Source organism: Ailuropoda melanoleuca, chromosome 18, assembly GCF_002007445.2.
Source record: "Ailuropoda melanoleuca isolate Jingjing chromosome 18, ASM200744v2, whole genome shotgun sequence".
In the NCBI taxonomy this organism is placed as follows: Eukaryota; Metazoa; Chordata; class Mammalia; order Carnivora; family Ursidae; genus Ailuropoda; species Ailuropoda melanoleuca.
This window is the reverse complement of record NC_048235.1, coordinates 32,448,540-32,466,486: the sequence shown is the minus strand read 5'-3', so window position 1 is coordinate 32,466,486 and position 17,947 is coordinate 32,448,540. Positions and strand designations below refer to the sequence as shown.

Below are 17,947 nucleotides of genomic sequence, written 5' to 3'. Positions count from 1 at the left end.
TAATAGGATCCAACAGTACATTAAAAGGATTATCCATCACAACAGGTGAGGTTTATCCCTGGGATGCAAGGGTGGTTCAACATTCACAAATCAATCAGTGTGATACAACACATTAATAGTAGAAGAGAAAAGAGGGGCACCTGGGTGGCTCAGAAGATTAAGCACCTGCCTTTGGCTCGGGCCATGATCTCAGGGTCCTGGAACCAAACCTACATTGGTCTCCCTGCTCGGCGGGGAGCCTGCTTCTCTCTCTCCCTCTACTGTTCCCCCTGCTTGTGCTCTTCTGCTCTCTCTGTCAAATAAATAAAAATCTTAAAAAAAAAAAAAAGGAAGAGACAAGAACCATATGATCCTCTCAATTGATGCACAAAAAGCATTTGACAAAATACAGCACCCTTTCCTGATGAAAACCCTCCAGAGTGTAGGCATGGAGAGTACATTGCTCAATTGCATAAAAACCATCTATGCAAAGCCTACAGTGAATATCATTCTCAATGGGAAAAGGCTGAGAACCTTTCCCTTAAGATCAGGAACACGACAAAGACGCCACTCCTGCCATTATTGTTCAACATAGTATTAGAAGTCTTAGCAACAGCAATCAGAAAAAAAAAGAAATAAAACATATTCAAATTGGAAAAGAAGAAGTCAAACTCTCTCTCTTCACAGATGACATGATACTTTATATGGAAAACCCAAAATACTCCACCCACAAATTACTAAAAGTCATACAGCAATTCAGTAATGTGGCAGGATACAAAATCAATCCTCAGAAATCAGTTGCATTTCTATACACTAACAATGAGACTGAAGAAAGAGAAATTAGGGAATCGATTCTTTTTAAAATAGCACCAAAAACCATAAGATATCTCGGAATAAACTTAACCAGAGAGGTAAAGGATCTATATTCTAGAAACTACAGAACATTGATGAAAGACATTGAAGAAGACACAAAAAGATGGAAAAACATTCCATGTTCATGAATCGGAAGAATAAACATTGTTAAAATGTCTATGCTACCTGGAGCAATCTACATTTTCAACACCTTCCCTATCAAAATACCAATGACATTTTTCAAAGGGCTGGAACAAACAATCCTAAAATTTGTGTGGAATCAGAAAAGACCCCAAATTGCCAAGGAAATGCTGAAAAAGAAAAGCAAAGCTAGGGGCATCACGTTGCCAGATTTCAAGCTATACTACAAAGCTGTGACAGAATGGTAATGGAACAAAAACAGACACATAGAAAAATGGGAAAGAATACAGACTCCGGAAATGGACCCTCGACCCTATGGTCAACTAATCTTTGACAAAGCAGGAAAAAACATCCAGTGGAAAAAGGACAGTCTCTTCAATAAATGGTGCTGGGAAAATAGGACAGCTATACACAGAAGAATGAAACTTGACCACTTTCTCACACCATACACAAAAACAAACTCCAAATGGATGAAAGACCTCCTGGATGAGACAGGAATCCATCAAAATCATAGAGGAGAACATTGATATAATCTTTTCGACATCGGCCACAGCAACTTCTTTCATTACACGTCTCCAAAGGCAAGGGAAACAAAAGAGAAAATGAACTTTTGGGACTTAATCAAGATAAAAAAAATATCTGCACAGTGAAGGAAACAGTCAACAAAACTAAGAGGCAACCTACATAACAGAAGAAGATATTTGCAAATGAAACTAGAGATAAAAGGCTGGTCCAAGATCTATAAAGAACTTCTCAAACTCAATACCCAAGAAACAAATAATCAAATCAAAAAATGGGCAGAAGATATGAATAGACACTTTTCCAGTGAAGACATACGAATGGCTAACAGACACATGAAAAAATGTTCAACATCATCAGCTATCAGGGAAATTCAAATCAAAACCACATTGAGAGACCACCTTACACCAATTAGAATGGCAAAAATTGACAAGGCACGAAATGACAAATGTTGAAGACGTTGTGGAATAAGGGGAACCCTCTTATAATGTTGGTGGAAATGCAAGTTGGTACAACCACTTTGGAATTCAGTGTTGCGGTCCCTCAAAATGCTAAAAATAGAGCGAGCCTATGACCAGCAATTGCACTACTGGGTATTTACCCCAAAGATACAGACGTAGTGAAGAGAAGGGCCATATGCCCCCCAATGTTCATAGCACCATTGTCCACAATAGCTAAACTGTGGAAGGAGCTGAGATGCCCTTCAACAGATGAATGGATAAAGAAGATATGGTCCATATATACAATGGAATATTACTCAGCCATCAGAAAGAACGATTACCCAACATTTGCAGCAAGATGGATGGGACTGGAGGAGATAATGTTAAGTGAAATAAGTCAAGCAGAGAAAGACAATTATCATATGGTTTCACTTATTTGTGGAACATAAGGAATAACATGGAGGACATTCAGAGAAGGAAGGGAAAAATGAAGGGGTGAAAATCATAGGGGGAGACAAACCATGAGAGACTCTGGACTCCGGGAAACAAACAGGGTTTCAGAGGGGAGGGAAGTGGGAGGATGCATTAGCCCGGTGATGGGTATTAAGAAGGGAATGTATTGCATGGAGCACTGGGTGTTCTATGCAAACAATGAATCATGGAACATTCATCAAAAACTAATGATGTATTATATGGTAACTATCATAACATAAAAAATTAAAAATAATTAAAAATAATAAAAGAAAACTGTAAATGGATGAGTAAATGTAAATATATTAAAAAACTTTAAATGGGTGAGTAAATGTAAATATTTATATTAAAAATCTTTAAAATTCCTTTGCCTATTTAAGGCAAATATAATAATGTACTGTCAGATTACAACATATATAAAAATATAAAGTAAAAATGCAAATGATGTAAACACATTACTGAAATTATACTCTTTTAAGATTTATACATTGTGAAGTTTAGAAAAAACAAATATATTTGTTCATGAATGTTCACCAAATAAAATTTTTAAATGGTTTGTACCATCTACCATCCATATGCTATGGATATGGAAGATCTGATTACTTTTCCCTTTTGAAAAAGGAAACTTAAAACATGTGACTTGGTTGTGAACTAGTACATCATGATAATTAACATCCTGGGAATATGCGGAGTATATAATAAAACTACCACCTTTGTATGATTTAACTATACCTATCTAGAAAATTCTGCTGTATATATAGAAATGTTTTTGGTAACCATGGTTAAAATTAAAGAGAGGTCTATTAAAATGTTCACTTCTTGATTGGAATTAAAAGCATATACAAAATTTTGATGGGCAGTAAGATATAGAGCTGTACTGTTTAATATAGTTGCCACTAAGCTACAAGTAGCTGCTTAAATTTAAGTAAAATAAAATGGAAATTTTAGTTTCGTAGTTGCACTACCCATATATCAGGTGCTATATAGCCACATGTTCAGTGGAGATGTAGACCATTTCTCTAAGTACACAAAGCTCCTTGAAGCACACTCATCTAGATACTAACTTCCCCAAAACCCGTCATCGATACTTCCTCCTGGTGATTTTCGTGATGGTATACAACGTGGAGGAGAATATCCAACATCACAGTGACAATGAAGCAAATTATTGCAAACCTGAAATCAAAACCAAATTAAAAATAACATTTTATGTACAACATAAAAGTTAAATGCATTACTCTCATTGTTAGTCAATGTAAATTATTGAAATATTGTTATTTATATATTGTAGGTGGTTTTTGTTTAATGTGGCAATATTTTTTAAAATAAAATGTAATACAATAAATTCCCATGCAATTTACTGCAATTATGCCTTTCAAATGTCATAGAGATTTTCTTTTGTCTCATTAATTTTTTAAATAAAAGTAGATATCCTTCTTGATACAACTGAAATGCCTTATTCCAGAAAAACATAAAATTATGAACCAAAAAACTATACTAATCATCAGGAAAATGTAAATCAAAACCTCAGTGGGGTATCAACTCACACCAGTTCAGAATGGCTAGTATCAAAACCGGAAAAAACGAGTATTGGTGAGGATGTGGAGAAAAGAGAACCATGTGCACAGTTGGTGGGAATGTAAATTGGTACAGTCACTGTCAAAAATAGTATGGAGGTTCCTCCAAAAAATAAAAATAGAAATATATACAATCCAGTAATTCTAAAACTACTTTTACCCAATGAAAACAAAAACACTAATTAGAAAAGGTATATTGCACTCCTATGTTTCTTGCAGCACTATTTACAGTAGCAAAGATATGGAAGCAATCTAAGGGGCTATCAGTAGATGAATGGGTAAAGATGTGGTATATATATATATGTATACACACACACACAATGGAATGTTACTCAGCCATAAAGAGAGAGAGAGAGGTATCTTGCCATTTGTGACAACATGGATGGACCTAGAAGGTATTGTACTAAGTGAAGTAAGTCAGACTGAGAAAGACAAATATATGATTTCGCTCATATGTGGAATCTAAAAAATAAAATGAATAAACAAACAAAAAAGCAGAATTAGACGTATAAATACAGAGAACAAACTGGTGATTACCAGAAAGTGAAGTAGTAGTGGGAAGGGGCAAAATGGGTGAAGGAGAGTGGGAGATGCAGGCTTCAGTTATGGAATGAATAAGTCATGGGGGTGATAAGTACAGCATAGGGAATATAGTCAATGATATTGTAATAGCAGATGGGAGTTACACTTGTGGTGAGCATAGCATAATGTACAGAGTTGTTGAATCATTATTTTACACCTGAAACTAATGTAATATTGTATGCCAACTATATTTCAATAAAAACATATAAAATAGTAAGAGTTAAAGTTTATTTTGAATTGTGCTAAGTTAAAAAATAGCTGTTATAAAAATAAACTTTTACCAAAAAAATGGGGGGAAAACCAAAAGGAGAAGTTTGCTTAAGGAGATACAGATACAAAAATGTATTTTGCTAGAAATAGGAAGGCTGGAAAATATCTCCAAATGTGACCGGTGGATGAATTGAAAGAAGGATCAGAAGCAGACTAGAGAATCTAGAAGTAGGTTCATGCAAAAATTAAATTAAAAATTAAATTATATTTAAATAAGAAAAGAAAGAAATAGAAAAGAAACTGTTAATAGGGCATGTAAGTGACTGGGAAGAAAATTTTGATACAAGACATGCAGGTAGGTTGCTTTATTCCTGGATTATTATATAAAATATGAAGCATCAATATGGCAAGAGACACCAGCCACAAAGTTAAAGCCCAAATGAATGTTCCGAAAAACAAAGTTTACATAATTTCTATTCCTTAGTAGATAATTTCACAATGGATGGACAAATAAAAATACAAATGGCAAATATGACCAAAAATGTATTGTGCTTAAAAACTGTATCATTAAATAAATATAAATTAACAATGGATTTAGCATGTTAAATGTGATTTAAAAAAACTGAGATGCTAGTCTGGCCAGAATTTGAGGAAATGCATATTTTTATACGTGACAGGTGGGAGCAAAAACTGGTATAATATTCCTTAAAGACAACATAATATTTATAAAAATTTAAATGGTGCATAAATGTAGCCACTCACATATTTCATTAACAATTTAAGAAGTCAGATAAATGTGCAAAGGTGACTGTACCATAATGCCCATTTTCCCACTACTTACAATAGCTAAGTGAAAATTAACATTATCCAAAAGTCCATCACTGGATGATTTTTAAAATATAGTATGGAAGAGACATACAGGGAAAGAAATTGAAGCCACTAAAGGGTGAACAAGATCTGAATAGACAAGAAACTCTGCTCTCACAAAAACATTAGATTATAATACATGTACTATAAATATACTGTGTGTTTTCAAATATTTATCGGTACACATACACTCAATCACAAGCAATATTTACATGTATGCTAAATGTGTATGTGTAATCCTTAATAAATTCAATTTAGAAATGAATTTATTTCATATTCCATTTTTGTAGAAAGTTCAAAGCTCATGAGGCCTATAACAATGTGACTGAACACACAAATCATATACATATGTATAAGTAATGGAATCTACTTTCCTTATTTTAACTGCAAATTTTCAAAGTAATTTCTATATCAAATAATTCTAGACCTCATTATCTTGGACAATGTTACTGACATAAATTAAAATAGCCAAACTTAGAAATGAAATAACCATTACATACCCCATGTCCACTGCAATTTACATTTGAGTCGCAATTTTCTCTCTGTGTGTATGAAATAGGAGAACAACGTCCCTGGTCACAATACTAAAATGTTAAAACAACAAATAACAGAAACCGTAAATGTAAAGCCAAGAGTTGGGCAATTGTACTTGGTATAAAAATTAAATGCACAATATATTTTATATTTATATTTCATATAAAATACATACATAATATGAATCTGGATTTCATGAAATCTACTCATTCTAAAACAAGAACTTGGGAGTCCAAATGGTATGTTATTACTTTATCAAATATAAAATTTTGAAATGAGATACTATTTCTTTCCTATGAGAGAGCACAGCTGTGAGTTTATTGATATACTGATATTAATTGGTATAAGAACAAAAATAGCCAAGTTGTACTGACCATTTGTAATGAGCTTGGATCTATCTTTGCACTCTTTATGTATTTTTATAATACATACTCATATATACTCAAAGGAAATATTTTTATCCTCATTTCATATTTGATGATAATAAATCTCTTTTTAAATTCATGCACAAGTTATCAACAGCCAATATTCAGTGCAAGAACTCCTTTAGTCACAGAACCACATTGATCAATGTTAAATAACAGTGTTTTTGTCATTTTTTATATTTTTAATTTTTTCCAGCTTTAATGACAATATCTCTTACCTTTCACGTTTGCACTAAAGCAAGTTATTTAATCCCCCATACCTCCACTTATCCATCTTTGAATTTGGAATAGCAATTATACCCAAATTCTTAAAAAGTGTAGGTTATGAGGATGAAATCATTTGTTAGACATAAAGGAACAAAAGCAGTGCCTATCACGTAGTAAATCCTCACTAAATACAAGATACCGATTTAATTATTATTTATTTGACCAGATTTCTATGTATGCTCTATGTTAATTTTAATTTAATTAGAATATCTTTAGGGGAGTGTAAAAAATTATCTGCTGGCTTTTCTCAAGTTATCTGATAGAATTTCACTATATGATGAATAGTCTTAAAAATCATTATTTTCTATCACCATTAACCAATCTTCATAAAGGAAAGAATATCAGCTTGTTCATTAACTGCAAGTGCTCTGATGAAGCCAGCAAGAAAAGAAGTAAACAGATCAATTTGTAGTTGGCTCTTTTGTAATGACAGCAAAAGTAAGAGACACTATAAAAGTACTTAGCCCTGGGCAATGGTTGGGATGATGTTTTGAATATAAACTAACCTACAAGACTTCCTTCTTTGTTTTTTTTTTTTTTTACTTTTTAAGATTTTATTTATTTATTTGACAGAGAGAGAGACAGCCAGTGAGAGAGGGAACACAAGCAGGGGGAGTGGGAGAGGAAGAAGCAGACTCCCAGTGGAGCAGGGACCCTGGCATCAGGTCCTGGACCAACAGCAGATGCTTAACGACTGAGCCACCCAAGCGTCCTAAGACTTCCTTCTTTGAACAAGAGACACAAATAGTGTCCCAGAAGCAGCACATCATGGTTCAAGGAAAAAAAAAAAAAGTAAATATATATTCCTAATGAGAAATGCCTGGATTATCTAAGCATATTTTCTTATAGTCCCAGGTATGAGTTTTTTTTTTTAAAAGACAATTAATTTCATTTATTTATTCATTGATTAGCTTATCTAATTTTGGACAGTTAAATGCCCCTTTTCTCAAGTTTGAAATGAATGTGCTGAGATGTGTTTATCTTCCCTACCCTAGCTAAGTGAGCTAGAAATCAATTTGATAAACTATTCTCCTAAGTCTTATAAATAAAAAAAATCTTAAAAGCTTTCTATCATATCCAATTTTAAGCAAACTTGTATTATTGGAATAATGCTTATCTCTATGCAGTATACTTTTTGCTATTAAATACATGTGTTTTATTTAAAATTTTGTTCTGACTAATAAGAGACTTTCTTTTCTTCATGATAATAAAGAAGATATAAAGTCTCCCCTCTCTCTCTGTCTCTTGTTATCAAGATAATTTTTACAAAGGATCCACAGTTAATGAGAGTAAGGTAAAGACATCTTTTCTTTCAAACCACACTGAAACCAACTGAACAGTGCAGAATAGCAAATGAAAATAAAGTATATCTGATGAATAATTCAAATTCAAATTCACAGGCATGGCACTCACAATTGCTCCCCTTTCCCTAATTAATGTGAGAAAAGGAGAATCAGAACAAGGCAATTAGAAGATGAGAGATTTAAGAACTTCCTGGGATTTCAAAATAAAATGAAGGCCACTGAGGGATAAAATGAAGCTAGGAAGCAGCCACATCAAATACAATGGTAAAGGAGAGAGCCTGGTTGATCAGCCTCACAATGCTCTGGGGGATCTGCAGCCTCAGGGTAATAAGGAAAAGCAGAGGAGGAAGAACCAAAAGGGCAGGTTGGGCAGGGAGGCTAAAATGTGGAATTATCCATGTAAATGTCCGCAAAACCACAGAAGTAGGTCAGCTCTCATATTCACTACTCACCTTTTCTTTTTCTCAATTACAAAATGCAGTCAACACAACACTTTCATCCCCAGGGGTTAACTTTAGAAAGGTATTTTGTTTCCTAAAGCAATTGAATTAATGATGACTAGAATTTGGGCTTTTCAAGTCTATTCTCTAGGAGAGTCACTATCCAATTAAACTACTGGAAGTGCCATGACCTAAAAGCCAGTTCCTTGATGAAGACTGTCATGTGACAAACCCATTACATGGAGAAGACTGCCAATTACTTGGGGGTGAGGGTGTTTGTTTTTAATTTTAGGTTAATATACAGTGCAATATTGGTTTCTGGAGTAGAGCACTCGGTGTTATGTGCAACTGATGAATCACTAAATTCTACTCCAGTTGCTTTTTTGTTTGTTTGTTTTTGTTTTTTGTTTTTAAATTAAAAATGGTGTGGGAGTAAAAACTCAAGTCAGCTGAAAGCTCCTACAGAACCAAGTAGGAAAAGTTAGGTTTGCCTGCCTTCCTTCCTTCCTTCCTTCCTTCCTTCCTTCCTTCCTTCCTTCCATCTTTCCTTCCTTCCTTTTCCTTCCCTCTCCTTCCCTTCAGTTTCCTTCCTCCCTCACTCTTTTCTTTGTCTTCCCTCCATGGGGACATTAGCCAGTGGGGCATAGGCTAATGATCAGACTTTCCCAGGAAGAGAGAGAATCACTACTGGAGAGATGAGTGATCTGTAAAGGTTTTAGTGGTTCCATGTGGGAGTGGAACAAACCAGCATGGCAATCTTCTGTGGCATATGCATGTTTTATTTTAATTGTCACCATTATAATTGTACTTTTCTTGCACATGTTATTTCACTCTCACTACTTTTAAGATTCTTTGTCTTTAATTTTCAGAAATTTCATTATGCTGTACTCTGCTGTGGATTTCACTGGGTTCATACTATAAGATGTTCTTTGCTTTTTGTATCTGGGTATTTATGCTGAGCATTATTCCCTGAAATACTTTTCCATCCTTAAATTCTTTCTCCTATTCTCCTAGGATCTTAGAATGGCTTCTATCATGCCAAAAAGCAATAGCAAATGTTTGTGAAGATGTAGAGAAAAGGGAACCCTTGTGTACTATTGGCAGAAACGTAAAGAAAATAGTATGATAGAATAGATAGAATAGAATGGAAGTTTTTACAAAAATTAAAAATAGAAACATCACATGATACAGCAATTCCACTTCTGAATATTTATCCAAAATAAATGAAAACATGTAATTCAAAAATATATATTCACCTTCATATTCATTGCAGCATTATTTACAGTAGCCAAGATATGTAAGCAACCTGTGTCCATTGATGAATGGATAAAGCAAATGTCGCAAATATACACAATGGAATGTTACTCATCCATACAAAAGAATTAAATCTTGCCATTTTTGACAACATGAAGGGACCTTGAGAACACTAGTTGATTGAAATAAGTCAGACAGAGAAAGACAAATACTGTGTGATCTTAGTTGTATGTATAATTTAAAGAACAACAAAATCCAAGCTCATAGATGCAGAGAGCAGATTGGTAGTTGCCAATGGTGGGGATTTGAGAGTGGATAAAATGGGTGAATGGGGCCAAAATTACAAACTTTCAGTTATAAAATAAATAAGCAATGATAACTATAGTTAATAATACTATTGCATATTTAAAACTCGCTGAGAGTAAAACTTGAACATTGTCAAAATAATAAAAAAATGTTTGTAACTATGTATGGTAATGGATGTTAACTAGACTTCTTGTAGTGTCATTTCACAATATACACAAATATTGAATCACTATGTTGTACACCTGAAACTAAGGTAATGTTATATTTCAATTATATGTCAATTAAAAATAATAAATAATTTTTAATAATCAACAAAAATGTGTAACAATCTATTTGACTCCATACACATTTCTAAATCACTTTCCAGAAAGTATGTGTTAATTTATATTTGTTTTTGGATGATATTAAGTTATGCTTCTCATCAATTATTATTTTCAACTCCTATTTAATTAGACAAAAATAGTAACTGGATATTCATGTAGTTTGTATTTATTTCAACAACCTAGAAGCACAAAAATCTCATTGTTCAAAAGTTTTTATAGTGTTCAATCTCTAGCCACACTACTTCCCTTTCTGAAACTTATGATGAAACTGAAAGTTACAACTCTTTAATCACTTGGGCTTACTAGTGATCAGCTCCATCATAAAGTTATCTAGAGGCCTCATCCTGTCACTTCATTAGCATAAATTTAGGTTGATTGGAAGAGGCTCTTTATGAATAACAACAAAGATGAAAAAACAAAAAAACCCCACATTCCTATTACTGAGGAAATTCCAAGGGGTTTAGGAGCTCTGTGCCAGAAATCAGGGACAAAGATCGAATTATTTTTGTGTGTTAAACCATAAATAAACCATTTGAGTGCTTTTCCCCCCCTAATTAATGAATGATTAAATTAGCTGATAAATTTATGTGTTTAATCTTGCACTTTTATAGTAAACATTTTTAAAATAATATTTAAAGAGATAACATATTACTTTATCAGGCAATCAGCACTATGTGTTCCTTTGTGATTATTTCATTATTTTTATACAAGAATACCTATTCCCATTCTAAGATAAATTTACTATTCATTTCCATTTTCCTCTATTTTTCATTTCTTAAAATATTGTATCTAAATGTAAATTATCTAAATTTAAACAGGAGATACTTGAGTAGTGTTTTACATTAGTCAACCAATTTTTCAATGGTAGTAAAGATCCTTTATTTTGTTTCTTAAGGAAAAGAAAAAGAAATAAAGCTTAAACACCATTTTATTACTGGGTCTTGTGGCAGGGCCAAATTTTTAACCAGTATTTATTATGATTTTGGAAGAACAATTAGAGGAGTTGATTAATGAGCAAATAGCTGTTTTACTTTTATTACAACCAAATTAATTCTTCCATGTCAATTATTGCAAGACTAAATACTTGGCTATTTTTGTTTTCTTTGTTGTTCTTATTATTCAGATTGTTTTCACCTACTTTTTTTTGCTGTATTACTTGATTCTTTTTTGTGGTTTATATAAAATTTTGCAGACCAGATCCTAGCCTAATGAAGAAGCTAATATTCTCAAGTATGAGAAAACAAGTTTATCTATAGCAAAATTGATAATAAACAAAATGATAGTGAAACAAGTGTTCCTTCGACCAACAGAAATTCTGAACTTTAAATCTTAAGGTCATGATATAGTAACCAAAATTTGTAATATTAATTATAATAACAAATGTTAAGGTCTTCTCTGTTTCTATTTCATATGTGTGCGTGTGCACATACACACAGACACCCACACACCACATATAATCAAGTCAAATTTTTATTTACCATATTTGGACCACACATAGTGCCATCTGACGTATAGGTATAATCTTCTGTTACATGTGCTGTTGGTATTCTTAAATATGCAGAGACACACAGATGGCCTTCCATGTAAGTATACTGAATATCAAATTTTTTAAATGGTATTACTTCTAAACGTGTCCAGTGACAAACTATTTTTCCACAAAGTATATCCCTGGCAATAAGGCAGAAAAAGTTATCTAAATGTCACATAAAGACAACAATATAAGGGAAATAACAGTTCAAAATACGAGGATAATTGAATATGTTACAGATCATAACACCAAAGCTAATCAAAACAAAAAAACTTAGGAAATGCAACATAAATATTGATCTGTATATAATGCATTTATTTCTCATTTGTATTAAACAGCTCTTTGCTGTATAAACACACAAACACAACTGGAAAAGGTATAATTTGCTAAATACACACCTAAAATTACAAGAGTCTCTTCTACAGTTTCCAAAATCATCATTATGCATATTCACTTCTTGTGTACACAGAAAAGTAGAACCCTTTGCAACTGAAAATATAAATAAAGTTCCAATTACTCATCTTTAAAAAGATTAAAAACTGAAACTATGATAAATTAATTTAGAGACATCTAGATGACACCAATGCCCAGTCAGTGTCAACTACAATAAATTTTTGGTGTCATCTACTGGCTATACAAGAAGAAGAAACACTAAAAACTATCCACTTCAGAATAGGAAAATTGCTATTATAGTGCAGAAATTATTAAGAAATCAAACAATCATTTACTCTCTTACCTGTAATTCTAATATCCTACTCCTTTTCCACCAATTACCTGAAATTTGACTAATATCTTATTTTTGTGTCTTATAATTATTAGATCTATCTCTTGATGTAGTTTAAAGTTGTTTTGATTTACAATTTTATTTTCAAATTTGGATTTACACAAACAATACCTTTTATCATGGCTACAATACCTTTTATCAAAGTAGATTACTAACTTAAAGAAAATGTAGTTTAGAAATGAACCCCTGAGGAGCCCACACAAGAAAGACAAATTCCCATAATATTTGGCCTTGAAAGCAGGAGGATCCAAATCTTATGAATTCTTACAACCGGTGGGACTTAAAGCCTGGAATTTTAAAAATCAGCAGCTAGGCTCTAGTTGAACCCTGAGGGCATTAGGAAGCTGAGTCCCCACTTTTAGACAGTAGGATGAACAGCTAGCAGAGATATAGCATGGAAGCAGCACTTTGAAAAATACCAGGGGCAGACAAGAGGGAGAAGGATTTACTCATCTCAGAGCATCATTTTGAGAAGTAAGGATCATGGAGAAATGCCTCCAGGAATAAAGAAGCTGTCAGGTGCCATTTTCCTCCCCAGATCCCTAGTATAAACAGAGGGCCACCTGCAGGAAACAGCATGGCACAAACAATTGCTTCCTAACTTGCTTACATCAAGCCCCATCCCTCGCGCTTCAGTGGATCAGCCCTTCCCAGTCATGCTTGCCTCAAAACCAGTGCCATGGGCCACCCAACCCCATAAGACCAGTGCAAAACCCACCAACAGCCAGTCAACAGACCCACATGTGTTTTGAGACCTCAGTTCCTGCAGTGATGGTGGCAGCAGGTCTCATTTCACAAGAAGACCAACACACACCTTGTTAAAATGTGCTGCACCCAGCCATGGATCAAACACTGCCCACAATAGGCAAAGAGAGCCTCTGCAAACAACCTGACTGAAGGAAAAAGAGACAGGGCTCAGGTAACACACATAGAAGACACTGACTGAAGCATGAGGTCCTCGGGAAGAGGGAACACTATACTGCAGGGTACTAAAGGAGCACTTCTTCATAATGTCATTACTTTCAATAGCAAGAGAAGTAACTGAATGTCCTAACACAGAGAAACAAACACAGAGTTAGACAAAAAGAGGAGACAGAGGAATGTACCCCAAATGAAAGAATAAGACTAAACCACAGGAAGAGATATAACCAAAACAGATATAAGTAATATCCTTGATAGAGAATTTAAAGTAGTAATCATGAATATACTCACTGGACTTGAGGAAAGAGTGGAGGACATCCGTGAGACTCTTTAAGAAAAAGATAAAAAAGAATCAGAGATGAAGAACACAATAAACGAAATTAAAAATACAACCAATTGAATAAATAGAAGGCTAGATGAAGCAGAGGAAAGAATTAATAACCTGGAAGGCAGGGTACTGGAAAGTAATCCAGCTGAGCAAATGAGAGTAAAAGTAATTATGCAAATTGAGAATAGTCTTAGGGAACTTAGTGACTGCATCAGGTATAAAACATTTGCATTATAGGGATCCTAGAAGAGAAAGAAAAGGGAGCAAAAAAAAATGTTTTTGAAGAAATAATAACTGAAAATGATAACAATACAATAACAGTAGGGGAATTTAACACCCCACTTACATCAATGGACAGATCACCCAAACAAAAATACAACAAGGAAACAGTGGGTTTGAATGACACACTGTACCAAATGGATTTAACAGATATATTCAGAACCTTCTATCCTAAAAGAAAGAATACACATCCTTTTCAAGGGCACAGGGACAATCTCCAGAATAGATCACCTAGTAGCTCACAAAACAAGCCTCAACAAATTCAAGAAGATCAAAGTCATACCATGCATCTCTTTTGACCACAGTACTATGAAACTAGAAATCGGGCATAAGAAAAAAACCTGGAGAGAGCATAAATACATGGAAGTTAAATAACATTCTACCAAACAATAAATGGGTCAACCAAGAAATCAAACATAACATCAAAAAGAACATGGAAACAAATGAAAATGAAAACACAATGGTCCAAAACCGCTGAGATGCAGAAAAAAAGCAGAAGTTTATAGCAATGCAGGCCTATCTCAAGAAGCAAGAAAAATCACAAATAAACAGCCTAACATTATACCTAAAGGAGCTACAAAAAGAACAAGAAATAAAACCCAAAACCAGCATAAGGAAGGAAATAATAAAGATTAGAGCAGAAATAAGTTATATAGAAACTAAAGGAATGGTAAAACAGATCAATAAAACCAAGAGCTGGTTGTTTGAATAGATCAACAAAATTGATAAACCTCTAGCCAGACTTAATAAATAAATGAATAAATAAATAAATAGAGAGAGAGAGAAGAGAGAGAGGACCCCCAAACAAATCAGAAATGAAAGATGAGAAATAACAAATGACATCACAGAAACACAAAGAATTATAAGATAATATTATGAAAATTATATGCCAACAAACTGGGACAACCTAGAAAGAGTGGATAATTTCCTAGAAATGTATAGCCTACCAAAACTGAGGCAGGAAGAATCAAAAAAAAAAATTGAAAAGATCTATTACTAGCAAAATGAAATCGAATCAGTAATTAAAAAAAAAAAAAAAAACCTCCCAAAAACAGAGTCCGGGATGAGATGGCTTCACAAATGAATGCTAAAAAACATGTAAAGAAGAATTAACACCTATTCTTCTCAAACTATTCCAAAAAATAGAAAGAAGGAAAATTTCCTAATTCATTCTATGAGACCATAATCACTGATATCAAAACCAGATAAGGACACCAAAAAAAAAAAAAAAAAGGAAGGAAGGAAGGAAGGGAGGGAGGAAGGAAGGAAGAAAGAAGAGAATTACAGGACAATATATCTGATGAACATAGAGGCAAAAATCCTCAACAAAATACTGGCAATCCAAATCCAACAATATATTACAAAGTCATTCACAATGAACACATGGAATTTATTCCTGGAATGCAAGGGTAGTTCAATATTCACAAATCAGTATCACATCGAAAGAGAAAGGTTAAGAACCATATGATCATTTCAATAGATGCAGAAGAAACCCTTGACAAAGTATAACATCCATTCATGATAAAAACCCTCAAAAAGGTGATTGATACTACCAAGAGGTCCTAAACACAGCAATCAGACAACAAAAATAAATAAATGGCATCCAAATTGGTAGGGAAGAGGTGCAAGATGATGGAGGAGTAGGAGACCTTAGTTTCGTCTGGTCCCAGGAATTCAGCTAGATAGCTACCAAATCATTCTGAACACCTGTGCACTCAACTGGAGATCTAAGAAAACAATAGCTGCAACTCTACAAATAGGAAAGCCACCACTTTCTGCAAGTTAGGAAGTGTGGAGAAATGAATCCAAGGCAATATATGGGAAGATAAACTGTGGGGGAAGGGGGCCTCCATCAGCTGGCTACCGGGAAGTGATATAGCAGTGGAGCACAAAATCAGAACTTTTAAAAGTTTCTCCAGTGAGGGACATCTCTGCCTGAAAGGCACTAAGGTAGCAAAGCTGGGCAGAATCCTAGGTGGGACGGCATGGTCTCAGAATCCCCAGAGTCAAGAAAGAATAGGGGTGCCTGAGTGTGGCAGAGTTCACAGGCATCTGAGCAGGAAAGCCAGCTGCATTCAGTGAGTCCAGGAGTGGACACTCACCTCGGGGTTGCCTTAAACTCCAAACTGCAGCACAATCGGGCTACCACTCTCTGAGCAGGGGCCCAGCAAGCAGCAAAACCAGGGTGAGACACCTCCCCCCACATCAGGAGCAGCACAGGTGCCTGCTGTAGGAGTCTGTAGGGTTTGGAGACTTGAAGTGGTATCACATGTCTGAGATAGAAACATTTGATCACAGGCCAGGTGAGCACGGAGGGTGGACAGAGACTAAGGAGACAGGAGTGATTGACTGCTTTTCCCTGAGGGGACACTGAGTAGTGAGGGGTTGAGAGCTTTCAGCTCCGGAATAGAAGATTGGGAAACCAATCTCATCCTCTATAGTAACACTGAAAGCCTTCAGGGAACAAAAGCCGCCTAGAGCAACCCCAGAGTCAGTTACTTAGCCTAGACTCCTGGCAAGGGTGGTGCAGTTCCACCAGGGGCAAAGACATGAGACTCACTGCAACAGGCCCCTTGCCCCAGAAGATGAGAAAGAACATTTATCTAAGACCAAGTTTACTGATCATAAATAACTGCAAACCTCCAGTGATAAGGGAAAATTGTATATAGAATTCATGGTTTTGTCCCCATGATTCTTTAATCCTTTGATTTTAATTTTTTCCTCTTTCTCAATTTCTTATTTTATCAGCTCTTCTTTAAGTCTTTTTAAATCTTCACTTTTACAGTTACACAATAACATTCTATCCTTTCATTGTATTTCATTTTATTTTTGTGCATATATAAATTTTTCTTTCTTTACCATTTTGGGATGTAGTTTCTTCTAACAAATGGATCAAAACACACCCAGGATATAGTGTATTGTTTTATTCTGTTCATCTGTCTGTTTATATTCCTTCTTTTCTTGTTTGTTTGGGGTTTTTTTGTCTTTTAATTTTCATTTTTACAGTTACATTCTATCCTTTCATTTTATTTCATTTTATTTTTGTACTGATATAAGGTTTTCTTTATTTACAATTTTGGGATCTAGTTTTCTAACAAACAGACCAAAATACACACAGGATCCAATGTATTGTTCTGTTCACTGGTCTGATTATATTTTCCCTTTTTTTTCTTTTAATTTTATTTTTCAGTTTCAGATCTCTTCTGATTTGTTTAGTGTACATTGCTCTGGGGTTGTTGTTACCATTTTAATATTTTTTCTCCCATTCATCTATTCTTCTCTGGGCAGAATGACAAGAAGGAAAAACTCACATCAAAAAAGAGAACAAGAGGCAGTACTGACTGACAGGGACATAATCAGTCTGGGTATAAGTAAAGATTTTGGAATGAGAGTTCAGAATAATGATTATAAAGATGTTAGCTGGAACCTCTATGACATCGGCCACAGCAACCTTTTTATGACACATCTCGAAAGGCAAGAGAAACAAAAGATAAAATGAACTTGTGGGACTTCATCAAGATCAAAAGCTTCTGCACACCAAGGAAATGGTCAAAAAAACTAAGAGGCAGCCCATGGAATGGGAGAATATATTTGCAAATGACACTACAGATAAAAGACT

General features: G+C 34.4%; 1 protein-coding gene across 1 annotated transcript in view; it reads right to left on the bottom strand.

Annotated features, from left to right (window-relative positions):
• LOC100480836 (A disintegrin and metallopeptidase domain 3) overlaps positions 1-17,947 on the bottom strand; it is a 127,847-nt gene that overhangs the window by 21,840 nt on the left and 88,060 nt on the right. Inside the window, exons 15-18 of the mRNA XM_034647691.1 lie at positions 12,415-12,505; positions 11,967-12,156; positions 6,136-6,219; positions 3,467-3,575 (exon numbers count right to left, since the gene is read on the bottom strand). Coding sequence (XP_034503582.1) covers positions 3,467-3,575; positions 6,136-6,219; positions 11,967-12,156; positions 12,415-12,505 — 474 coding nt within the window. The remainder of the gene's footprint in view (positions 1-3,466; positions 3,576-6,135; positions 6,220-11,966; positions 12,157-12,414; positions 12,506-17,947) is intronic.